This window comes from Urocampus carinirostris, chromosome 3 (assembly GCF_059441175.1).
Source record: "Urocampus carinirostris isolate Australia breed hairy pipefish chromosome 3, RoL_Ucar_1.0, whole genome shotgun sequence".
Classification (NCBI taxonomy): Eukaryota; Metazoa; Chordata; class Actinopteri; order Syngnathiformes; family Syngnathidae; genus Urocampus; species Urocampus carinirostris.
Genome location: NC_142351.1, coordinates 52749555 through 52762768, shown reverse-complemented (window position 1 = coordinate 52762768; position 13214 = coordinate 52749555). Strand labels below are relative to the sequence as shown.

At 39.3% G+C, this 13214-nt stretch overlaps 2 protein-coding genes across 2 annotated transcripts in view; one reads left to right on the top strand and one right to left on the bottom strand.

Annotated features, from left to right (window-relative positions):
- Positions 1 to 7257: 7257 nt before the first annotated feature.
- LOC148370078 (glucose-induced degradation protein 8-B homolog) overlaps positions 7258 to 13214 on the bottom strand; it is a 6180-nt gene continuing 223 nt past the window's right edge. Inside the window, exons 2-5 of the mRNA XM_088332403.1 lie at positions 12852 to 12979; positions 12566 to 12762; positions 10494 to 10691; positions 7258 to 8751 (exon numbers count right to left, since the gene is read on the bottom strand). Of these exons, the coding sequence (XP_088188529.1) occupies positions 8578 to 8751; positions 10494 to 10691; positions 12566 to 12762; positions 12852 to 12972 (690 nt within the window). The 5' untranslated portion in view covers positions 12973 to 12979 and the 3' untranslated portion in view covers positions 7258 to 8577. The remainder of the gene's footprint in view (positions 8752 to 10493; positions 10692 to 12565; positions 12763 to 12851; positions 12980 to 13214) is intronic.
- dnajc5aa (DnaJ (Hsp40) homolog, subfamily C, member 5aa) overlaps positions 12718 to 13214 on the top strand; it is a 22959-nt gene continuing 22462 nt past the window's right edge. The window contains exon 1 of the mRNA XM_088332405.1: positions 12718 to 12861. The gene's annotated coding sequence lies outside the window, so the exon portion shown is untranslated. The remainder of the gene's footprint in view (positions 12862 to 13214) is intronic.

Below are 13214 nucleotides of genomic sequence, written 5' to 3'. Positions count from 1 at the left end.
ACACGATGATCGTCACCATAGCAATTGCCACCCTGCGAGTGACATCCCTACCCGACAATGATAAAGGAACTTTGTCATCTTATAGAAAGAAAAAAGCTCTTTGAATCGTTTACTGTCTGTAATTATCCATATCTTCGCTTCTACCTGCATTTATATGTTCTGCATTTATATAGTGCTTTTCAAGTCAATGAAGACCTCCCAAAGCGCTTTACAATCTGCTTCACACTTTCCCTTTTACACACACGAACCCACACACTCATTTGCCGGATACAAGAAGGAACACCAGTAAGTTGGGCTTCCTCGATGTGTGGACAAAGATCTGATCAAAGCTACTTCTGCCAACTAATTGTGATTCATCATATCAAAATAATTCCCAGAAGCTTGATACTATATGACTACCAGCACCAAACCCTTTAGAATAGATCGTTTCATAATAAAAGAAGGAAAAACTATTTTTACGTTTTGGCACTCAACGCTTCTGAAAACGTATTTTTATGTCATGACATTGATTGAGTTAGGTAAACTTAAAGCTAAAAAACTCTAAGAATCAACAACATGAGTGACACATAAAAAAGTGGAACCAAATTATTTCAACATTTATATCATGTTTTCGACGAAAAAAATAGGTGTTTCAAAACATTGCGAAATCGCTACTTTATACAGTGCATAAACCTACCGAGGGAGCCGCAAAAAAAATCCTCACACTACAAACCGCAGAGTTGGATAACTGGAGAAAATCACGGCTCAGCCTATCCCTGTTTTTATTTTAAACGAGTCGTGCTTTTACATCTACATGGCCAGACTCTAAAGCAGCATAGTCACAATAACGTTCTGGATATATGCGCTTGTTTACTGCACACAATTTTGGATGTTGTGTTTTATTTACAATATTATTCTTTCATGTAAGATCAAAATGCATTATTTTCATCATGCATCGTGAGTTATGTCTCCGAATTTCACGTGGAAATACAGTTGAAACAAATTACTATCACACAGTCCACTGCCTTCTCTGTAAACACATATTAAATAAACTAATTACCTTCTTAAAATGTTGTCCAAATGTGGAGACAATTCTAAAGCATATGTGATGCTGGCCAATAGAAGGCTCTTACAGCCATAAGAATAACATGTCAGTATTGTGTATCTATTCATGATCAAATAATTATCCAGAACACATCCTACAATTTCCTGTCTCACATCAACTTGTTGAGCATCCTATACACAGTTGTTTTTGTACAATACACCAGCATTAAGTAATTCTTGTTTTTTTCCACCCAACCTAAAGGCCACTGTAGAACGTCCCGTGGAAGAGCTGGTCACCATCACAGCTACCACGCCATCCACACCACCGGGCACGTCGTTGGCACCTTCTAATCCGGCGCCAAACCCCAAATCACCCAGAAAAAAAAGGAAGCACGATACACTCCTTGACTTTTTGAAAGAGGAGTCTGCCAGAGTGAAGAAAAGGCACGAGGAAACTGAGGCCAAAACTGAGCGGTTCCCGATCCTTTTTGGGAAGCTCGTGGACATATTTCCAGAACAGTGACATCTCTGCAATATTTCCCTTTGTTTTATAAAATGAAAATATTTTATTTTATTAAGAACTCAATGAAGTTCCAGTTTGTGTTTTCCAGCTTTATGGAAGTATTGGTATATTTTTGTTACAATTTGTGACACATTATTTATTTACTGTAATGTATTTCGGCCCAATGTGAGTTTGTTTTTCTGAAAGTAAATAGTTATTTAACCTGGAGTGATTTGTAGTTGTTTTCTGTCCAACAGTCACATAGTCCACACACAGTATCTCACATCATTTTGAAATAAACCACCAAGGTGTTACTCAAAAAAAAAATGTTTATTGAATAGTAATGCAGAAAAGCACAGGATGCAAATGTGGGTCTGACTTCCAGAGCCTGAAATATGGCTTTTGGGCAATTTATTCCATATTAACTGTGGACAATTCTGTGTACGGTGGGCCTGGGAACCCTGAAGACCCGTGACACCACACGGTAGGACAGACTGTGGGCCAGCCAGTACACGTAGATCAGGACCTCCAGCCATGGTCCTGTTCCCTCTTCAGCAGCTCCTGCAGGGCCCACATGGCGTTCTTGTTCAACCTTAAGTCCTGAATGAGTTCTGACTCCATATCGAACCATAAGCACAGGATGGGAACATTCCTGTCCAACCTGTGCACGCTTATGGGACGGCCACTCTGGAACACAATAGATAACATAAACAATTTAGACATAAATGTGGGCATAGAAAAGAAAAAGACAGCTTTTACTGTGATGTAAGCATCATGAAAAAATGTTGAAATGACCTTTTTTATATCCAATGACAACTCTTTTGAATTAAATTCCTTATGAACTAAGGTTTTTGGGTCATACAGGGAAGTTTGGTGACGATATTATGTCAGCTTAAGGGTCAGGTGGGACTTTTCTTGTGTTTGTTTACTTTTCGTCATGTCACACATTAAAGACCCCTACTATATGTCATAAAATGGCATTAAGATGCTAATAAGTAGATTGCCATTTATGTCTACACAAACATAGGGTATTATGTGAACGTGCGTTGTATGTTAACCCTTACTGTATTTGACCGAACGGGTCATTTTTTTAATGAGTGGACGTACCTTGTAAAGATGAATCAGTGCTACATAGCGCCGAAGTCGTCTTCAATATCGCGCATTTCTCCTCTGTTGATTGGAGACATGGAAAAGGTGATGAGCTTCCAGGCAATCGGTAATAACACAGCTGTAGCGGGCATTTTTAACGTTGCACGAACTCTCCAACTGCCACACCACAGGTTGAGACTTGAGTTGTTTACATGTGTCGTAGGCCTATACGTCACTAAGATCTACAGCCAATTAATATTACCGCCATCTCCTGGACAGGGGTGGAACCTTGCAAGTCTCGTCCAATTTTTTAGGAAACCATCTTCACTTTGCACTCCACTCACCGAGGGCACTTCCCTATGGAGGGACCTCACTGGAGGGTTCTCAGGGCCAAGTGAGAGGAATGGGATTGGGCCTTAAGTCTCAATTTAAATACACTTGTTTTGTGATGGTCTCAGAGGTCGGTGTCAACGTTATGAAGACCAATGAACACACCGGGCAGGTCCGGGATAAAGTTGTGGAAATATTCAAAACAGGAATGGGATACGAGAAGATTTCGGAACATGTACACATCTTAACTTGCTCGCAACTATATCAAAATGGGGAGAGAATAAAACCACTGCAAACCTACTAAGACATGGCTGTCTCTCTAAACTTTTGGCCCAAACAAGGAGAAAACTAATCAGAAAAGCAACCAAGTGACCCATGATCACATTGGATGACCTGGGGGCATACACAGCTGAGGTGGGAGAATCTCTGCATGAGACAATTATTAGTCATACTATGCATAAATCTTCCTTTTATGGTATACTTGGTTTATGAAGGAATACCATCAAAGTCTCTTTTTGTCATGATCCAAAACAGGATCAGTACCCAAACGCGGGATGTTCTCACACAAGCCTTTTATTTTACGAGAAATGGGGAGTCATGCACGTTAGGCAGCGTTCGGGCGTGGAAAGACAGGAAGCCAGAGACCGATGAGATCAGTTCCAATTGCCCGAGTTGATATCGGACAGATGGGGACAAGAAGGGACGGACAGGATAGATAATGAATCAGGAATTCGAAAATAAACAGAACAAACTGGATGGGAATGAAAACTGCAGAAAATAATAAACAGGTCAAAAAATAGTTAGAAACGAAACTGAAAACCGATATTAAACAGAACAAAATAAACGGAAACAATACCGTACAGGAAATACCAACAGGGACAGGACCAAGTCGAAAACCACGTCTTGCGGGGCAGAAGTTCGTTGACGGAATGACAAAGTAAGAGAGAGCGCACTGAGCTTAAAAAGACGGAAAGCCAATCTGTTAATGAGCCGCAACTGGCGCCACACGGGTGGGGACAATTGGGCGCCATGACAACCGTGACACTTTTAGCATTTGCAAGAAGCCTCGTGGGAGACACAAATAACATGTGGAACAAGGTGATCTGGTCAGATGAGACCAGAATTGAACTTCTTGGGCTTAATGCAAAGTGTTTTATTTGGTGTAAGAGTAACATTGGACATCACCCTGAAGACACCAGCCTCACAGTCAAACATGGTGGTAGTGGGTTGCTTTTCTTAGGCAGGGACTGGGAAGATCATTAGAGTTGATGGGAAGATGGATGGAGCAAAATACAGAGCGCTTCTGGGAGAAAATCTGTCGGAATCTACAAGAGACCTGAGAATGGGGTGCATATTCACCACCCAACAGGACAATGACTCCAAACATGAAGCAAAATCTGTGCACAAATGATCACCATCACACCTTAAGGAACTTGAGCTTTTTTGTAGGGAAGAATGGGCAAATATTTCTGTTTCAAGATCTGAAAAAGGTAAAGAGACAAACCCATAGACTTGTGGCTGTGATCATAGCCAAAAGAGGTCTAATAAAGTATCAACTCAAATGTTGCAATGACTAATCTTGATTTTTTTTATTTGTTAAGCACAATATAAAATGTTGAATGAATTTTATTTTTCACAATTGTGTCTCACATGTGGTTGATTCTTACAAAACATATTTGGTGTTTTATAGGTTCAAAGTCTTAAATATGGCAAAATGTCAAAGAGTTATTGTGGGGTCAATACTTTTGCAAGGTATTGTATCTGCATTTGGCCATGTGAACAAATGCAAACAAACTTTACCATTATCATCTGTGGTGTGAAATGGCATCCCATTCGTAGGGCATTATAGCCATCTACTGTTTAGGAGTGTAATTGACCCTCATTTTTTTTCCCTTTGTCAACAATATTTAGCGAAAGCAAAGACCCCCGACCCACTGATAACAGGTCCCTGGCACAGTTTTGGGTCACAACGCACCAGTTGAGAAACTGTGGTTGAGTGAACCTAATTGAATCTTCTGAAAACCTAACATATTTCAATATGATCGGGTAAAGGAATATTTTATCAGGCCTCCATTAGTATTCTTACATTTTCAACATGCATAAATGACTCATATCAAAAGAAATATGAAAATGAAAGTAGCTGGTATTATTCAGGCAACATCAGTAGTCTAGTTTCTTTTTTTAGCAAAAATGGCTAAAGTTCCTTTAAAAATAAAAAGGAAAAATCACAGCAATTTTCCATCATCCACTCAACTGAAATATTTCTCAAACATAATTGGACTGAAATAAAAAAAATAAAGTGCAAAAATGTATCGAATGAGAAACTTTCCCAAATAAGTGATGTACATCTAAAAAGGTTTTTTGACAGAATTACACGATGATTCCTAGTGTTTGATACAATAATGAAGCAGGATCATCTCATGGGTCACAGAAAACTTCTTGTGGGGCAGATTTGGCCCCTGGACACCGACTTGGAAGCATGTGCTCTGGGGCAGTGGTTCTCAACAATCGGTACTCAAAAGTGGGTCACAAAGCCGTTTTCAGTGGGTCGCGGGCATTTGCTTTGACAAAATGATGCTAAGAAAAAGAAAAAAAAAAGCCTAAAGTCAATTACACTCATTAACAGTATCAAATCAAATGTATTTGTAAAGCATTTTTCAGGCAAAAATGGACAAAAATGGTGTTGTCTAAAAACATGGAATACAATACGACGGTAAAATCCCCATTAATATAACCCCCCCCCCCCCCCCCCCCCGGCCCAATTCATTTATTTATAAAGCATTCTGATAACCTCCAACATCATATATTTCACGATGTATGAATGTAAATGCAAATATTACATTTTATTCAGACTCTTAATAATTGAATACGTACTAAATCACGGCAATTTCTTTTTTTTTAGATAGTTGTAATAAATTGCGTCGACGTTTGGAGTTCTCCAATTTGCTGAAATGTTGCATTTGACTGCTAGATTGCGGCATGTCCCATCAAATACAATGCACTGAATACTTTCCTCCGATCTTCCAGTATTACTTAAGTGATCCTCGTGTAGATCGTAATCTACGTAAAGAGCACCCCAGCCTAACTTAAAGGTACAGTATACGAATATAAAATTCTGTTCTACACTGCTTGTTTTTTATTCAGGGTATAGAAAGAGTAAAAATTTGACTATTTTCTAATGGATTCAAACACAGTCGTTTGCCTGTTGAACAAGAAAGGCCACAAAGAAAGGTCTCAAGAAAAATTGCACAAAAGTTACGTTTATTTGCAAATCTGCTTTTAGAAATGGGATTACTAAGAGACACAAGCACTTTTTCTCCTAAATATCAGAGCAAGTTTCAAGAAATACAACAGATCAGCAACACATAAATTAGCAGCAATTTAGTTTGGCATCCCCCCTAAAAACGTCAAGAAACCAAACTAAGAGACCAGCACAATTGCCCTTCTTGCCTTGACAAGCACACCGGAAAGCAGTTTAAATGGGAAATAAACTCATCAACAGTAGAAAAAAAGGGGTGTGGAAAAATTCACAGATGTGAAATATTGAAGATGACCAACAATTATATGTGGCAACTTCCAATAGCATTCCAAATGAAAAAAACGAATCAACAAAAAAATATAACAAGGGTTCACAACTTAAAATCTACGTTTTGACTACACTATGGATTACTTCTATCCTATGGACATGGGTTTTAGCGCACAAAAAATGCGTGTATTCAAGGAATTTCAACTCCTTGCCCTGAAGAATTCTCGTGCCGGCGTGATGAAGGGGCCTATCGTGGAAGAAGAGCTGGAGCTAGCGAAGCGGCGTTTTAAGTCTTCGGTACCATCCGTAATCATGGTAAATGCAAACTCACGACCAAATAAGATCATCGAGTGCTGGTGGAAAACATCGAAGCGCACAGGGAGCGCAGTTGCTGTGTTTTGCGGAAACGTGGCTTACGTTTAGCATTCCGGACGCTAACGTGTAGCCACCCGGAGCAATCCGGCTTCAACGCCGCTAAACAGACACGAAAGCCGGGGGGAATCAGAGAGGAGGCGGACTTGCTAACACGAGGTGGTGTATCCCTGGATTTTCACAAAGAAAAGTTTTCCATCTGCCGCAGGGATGTCGAACTTTTGGACTGGCGTGACGTCATCCACTCCGCTACAAGCACACCTAGGGCATCATGTTCATCTGTTAATAAACAACGGGGTAGACTGCTGGAAGTGTGAATTTCCCTACGGGGATGAATAAAGTATCTATCTATCTATGTATCTATCAGTGCCGCCGTCAAGCTTTCGCCCAAGAGTCAAATGATTTAAATACAAAATTAAAGCTTTCAACTAATATTATGTTTAATAGCAATATTTATAAATATATTCATAGTCCATTGTGGTTTCTTAAACATTTGACAAACACAGTCTGAAATGTGTTTTCTCTTTTCTCAGCGTGTGGGGGCTACCTTGCTAAAGATCACAATAGCAATTGTTTAATAAGTTAACTGATGGAATTTAAAAAAGGCAAAATGTAGAAAAGAGTCACTTTTATCCCCTCATCAAAGGAGTCTAAAAACCCAGTGACCGTTGTACATGTTACTTTGTAAATAATACAATTTACATGAAAAAGAAACATAGCGATATATATACACAAGTATCCACAGTTTGCGCTTGTGGCGCGCATCTAGTCAGCAGGCTAAGCTTGTTTTGGTATTGTGATTAAACATAATCATGACTTGGTAGGCCAAAAAGCGGCACGTTACCATAGAGACCGAGATCGTGACCACACGTTTTCCTCGATGGATTCATGTGGAGAATGTTTTTAAAATAATAAAAAAAGCAGACGGCAATCTAAGTCTTCAAATTAAGAACTTGTACCACAAACACACTCATAACCATTACTATAAATCACCTTTTCAATCAACACGACAGATTTTTCAGTTCCTACATACAAGTTTCCCTATGTGTACAAATGATAGTCATAATTAAATAACATGTCAAAGAATTAAAGCATGTTTTAGTCCAATTGTTCGCTTGATTCAATTGAAAGGGAACTGCAGCTGCTTCGTCCTTTGTCTGCACCTCGACAACCTGCAGTCATTTGATGCCAATAATAATAAAAGCCTGTGAGTACAAATTGTGTTGACTGACTCCATAATACTCCGACTGTTTGCGATCGATACTGCATAAAGGTTTGCGCCACTGACACATTTATTCTATTTGCTCGTCGGTTCATGTTCCCGTTTGCATTAAGCATAACAGACTAAGACAAAGCAAAACGGAGAATTCAAATACTCTTTTAGGATTAGAAACTTATCTTGAGAGGGTGATAAGCAGTTTGTAAACTTATTTTGGGGGGGAGAGGATTGTTCAGGACTCCACCTGTGACATACAACATTTGTTGAGAACAAAGCATCAGGTGGTATCCAAGAATACTTGAGCCAGGACACCCTTATCTCAAGGCATCTTGGCATTTCTTCATGGTAATGTGGACCGTGCTGCCGGGACACCAAAATCACAATGAGGTCAGCTCAAAAACGTCAAGCAAATCTAGTTTAGCGCACTATCCAGCTGCGATGGCCCTCTGCGTGTGATCGGAAACAGAGCGGCTCAGAAAAAAATCAAAATAAAAAGTCCAAGTCATCCGGTGGGGTTCACTTGGGGTCCTCGATGCTTCCTGTACTCAAATCAGTCATTTTGGGGTATTTGACTTTCTTCTGGTCCAACTCGTTCTGCGCCCACAGCAATAACTTGAGCAGTTTGGCCAATTTGGGAGTGGACTCCCTGTTTTCATGGTCCAGCACAGCTTGGTTCACCTCGCTCCACACCTGAGACACAACACACAATTTTCGGACATTTGTCGTGCACTCTCTTCCATCACTTTGTTCAAAAGACAAAAGAGTTGAGATTTCAATCTCAGTTATTTCTAAACTTTCCCCAAAATGTAAAATGCCTTTTTCTTCGCCTGAATTACCTGAGTACAGCACTGAAATATTTGTTTCAAAAATTGACTGAAAAGTTCCCTTTTTCCAGCCTTAAAATAAATACAGTTGTCGCTTGCTGTATTGGTGTACTTTTCATGATTTCCATCAAGTATTGTGTTCTGCATTTTGATTATATACAGTCCCTTTTCTGGCTGTGCATCTATAACATTGTGGTCCAAATTGTAAACGTACGTAAAAAATCTTGACAAACCTACATTATGTCTGAGGAAATCTTTTTCAATTTCGGGTTTCTCTGAAATACATCATGTCAACTAAACACTGAAGTGACAAAAGCACCTGCAGCCAGTACTAAAAGGCAGAGGGATATGCTTTCCATCACTAACAAGGTTGGATTTCTCGACATGCTAAAGGTAAAAGCATTTTTACGCCACAAATTTGTTTTCCAATAACGGCCACATGATGGCGGATAAATATCATCTAAAGTAAAAAAGCGAATTGTGGGCTAACATCATTTTCAACACTGGTTGGAATCAATAGTGCTATATAGAACATTATTTTTAAAAGTACAATTTTGCAGTAAAGAGGTTATTTGTAAAATATAAAATAAAACAGGTAATAAATTACAGTACCATTTGTATGGAATGTTCTTTTCACCATAACATTTTTACACCACACTGTTGTCCAATAAAGTCCACATGATGGCAACAAAATATCATCTGATGTAAAAAGTGAAAAAGGTCCTGAAATTATTTCGACCTCTTTTTGAATCAAAAGTGCAATATAGCAGTAAGACCATTTTGAAAAATATAATTATAGTATATTATAGTTATTTGTACTAAAAAAAGTTTTTGAAGTGCAGTATTTTTATTTGATAAACAAATGCTTAGTTCTCCAAATAGGGTTTGTTCTTTGGTTTTAAGATAAGATAGAGAATAATTTTTTTTTTCGAATTGTGTCTATCGCGAGTCCTTTTTAGAATGCAACACCTGGGAAAAACGAGGGATTACTGAAAAAGTAGGGGGGGGAAAGGATGCTGTTGAGACACAAAACAAATAAATGATTCTTTCACGTAAATCGTCGGGTGAAACTTTAACAGCTGGGCAAGCTTGTTTGTTTTATTTAATTATGCACACAAGAACGAAGGAGAAAGACAACATCATGGAAATGGGAGCACTGACAAAATTCTACTATTGACATTTTATTCTTGAGGTTCAGGCATTTCTTTTTTGGGCTAGCGTGTAGCCAGACTTTAATAAATGTTGACATGCCAATAGTACACAACAGCTAACCTAGTTTAAATTGTTAAACACTAAAGCCCCAATGTGTATTATTTGACCATTAGACGGCTCTGTAAGCAGCACGGTGGAGCAGTGGTTAGCGCGTGTGCAGCACAGTTCTGAGGTCGTTCTCCCCGAGCTTGAGTGGGTTACCTCCGGGCACTCTGGTTTCCTTCCACATTTAAAAAACATACATGTCAGGTTAATTGGCCGGTCCAAATAAGTAGAATGTTTGGGAGGCCAAAATTGTACATTATTCAGGGATCAGAATCGAGATTTTCATTTTCAGCTGAAATAGCCAGAGTCCAGGAATAAAGCAGGGTGGAGCCCCTCCCTGTTCTAAAGTACCTTTTGCCTCTGCATCATGTTGAGCAGGTCTCCGAAGGGAGATTCCTCAGGGTTGTCGAAGGCCAAGAGGGCCAGAGTTCTCTCCATCTCCGTTAGACACTCGCGACTCTCCTCCCCTTGCTCGGCCAACTGCGTCTGAGCAAACTCCAGCGCAGACTCAGTCTCTCTAAGCCGGATAAGCTCGATCAAATGCTGCTGCTGCGCCGGGGAGAGGACGAACAAGTGTGTTAAGGAGGGTCGTGGATCAAAATTCTACACCAATTCTTAGTAGCACTTTAAAACAGTGGTTGTCTACTTGTGTGCCGCAGGAAATTGCCCAATTTTATCTTTGCCAAAAAGCATGCCTTAGTTCAGTGTCTTTGCCTTCTTCCACTGCTTAACCGGGTAAAAGGAACATTCATCCATATCGGTAGGTGGCGGCAAATTACTATTTTTATACACTGCAAAAGGAGTAGTAAAGGAAAGTTCATCTGATAAGTTGTTTTGTCCGATGAAGCAGTTTAAAGGTGGGGTGCGTAGTTTGAAGTGTCCTTAAAATGTTTCGTATTAAATGTGTTCTTTATTAAGTATGAACTAACAACGCCCAACTGAGTTCAAAAAGCCTTTATATATTTTTTTTTCCACGGCACCAATCCGTTTTTATCTTACACATGAGAAAATAAAGCCGGGCGGATGAGGGGGAAGACAGTGATTTCACACAAGTGATGGAGGATTTCTTTTATTCTAGGATTAAAATGGTGAAAATGAATGTTTTGCATACAGTCCAAATGCCAACCCAAACCTCGAAAAGATGAAAAGGGGAGCAATTGTTCAACAAATCTAAAAATATCACATACTTGCACGTGCAAAAAAAAGGACATGGACAAAGGCTCCAATAATGATTTCAGCCAGAAAATGGCGCCAGCAATTTGAATATTTACGTTAAGTTACAGACAACACCTTTCAGAGTGCACTGGAGGAAATAATAAAGTGAAGACAACGAAGTAATAACCTGACACATATTTTTGTTTCATTTTAAGTAATATTTTTCTTTCTTTTGAAAAAAAAAAATGAAAAGGGAACATTAAGGTAAGACCTAAAACCTGAAAATCAGGTTCAAAATAAATTAAAATCCAAATCACAAGTTATTGCCAAAATAAACAACCTGTATTACCTACGGAGCCATGATGATCATAAATGATAAGAAAATAGTATTGATTTAAGAGACATAAACATTTAAGCTTTAAATAAAAACACTGACAAGAAATTTGAAAATACCCTGGAGGGACAAGCACGACGTGTCCCTCAAACACTCCACCAAGCCCCCCTTCCCTGATTCTAATAAGTTCTGCCCTGAACAGCTCTGATAAAGATACAAACAGATAGGCGCAGTGGAAAATGAAACATAATGGCTCTTTGAACTTAGCTGGGCATTGAGAACACACACAGTACTAAATACAGTTGAGATTAAAGGCTATACAGATAAAAATTACTAGACTTTACGTTCAAATTTTTAAGGAAACTTCAGTGGAAGCACCCCATCTTTAAGAACAGCCTAAATAATTCTGTCGTTTAGATTAAAACTACAAAGGAAAAATGGGTCGAAAGTATCGGGTTGGTCCCTTTTTTGACCCAAATGTTTTGAGAGTACATTTTGTATTATGGATTTCCTTCAAATTATATTTATTTTGTGTTGATGAAAATAAACTATTAATTAATAAACAAAATTAAGGTTTGTTCAGGCCAAGTTACAGACACAGCATTACATCTTGCGTTAGACTACCACTTTTCCTGCCTTTAAAAACGTCTACCAATTTTATTTTTTACTAAAATGTTCGAATTTAAACTACGGGTGTTTTATATTGGCGTGAGACCGGAATGAAATGCTCCAAACCATGCATTAGATTTCCATTTTGATAAAAATTTGCCACTTCTGGTTTTAAACAAGCACATGGTCTTTTTTTATAATATTCTGGAAACGGATTGTGTTTTGCTTGTAAAAATAGGGTATGCGATAGCACTTACCACTTTTAATGTCGAAAGTTCTGCGTGCATGCAAATTAAGTTTCCAGTCATGCACAACTTAAACGCACCTGCAAGTGAAAGTACAGGTATCGGTTGGTGTCCAGCAACTCTGGATGCAGGCTGTTGATGAGGGCGATGGCTTCTTGGATCTGCCCCTTTAGAAGCATCTCTCGAATCTTTATTCTCTCATCCAGGGAGTCCAAGTCCACACTGGGGTCAATGCCTGACTCCATCCGGAACTTCTCCGCGGCCTCTTTGAATCCCTCTTGAACACAAGAAAGTGCACGAAAATTCACATGCACGATTGTCTCAGTTTCCCATTTGACTCCTCAGGTGCGTTTGAAAAAGCCTCACCGGTGACCAGGTAATTCATAATGAGCCGGTTCATGTCCGATCTTTGAATGTGCACATTATTGAGTTTGTCCACCCACTCGTCTTTTGTGATGTCTTCAGGCTTTTCGGCATAACTCATCATTGGTAGCCTGCAAGGGAAAGATAGGTTCGGGGACGCCGTTAGCCGGTTCCGACAATAACGCTAAACGGACGACTTTGCTTACTACGTGCTAATGACGACAGAAAACAAGGTGCCAAGGTTGAAAGTGTTTCAATAGTTAGATTTGTGCCGAATAACGTCAAAACCGAACTGAAGCAAAGAAATAACATTTAATAATTCCCTGCCGCCGGCCCGCCGGGCATCATTCAGTCCGCAACGGCTAG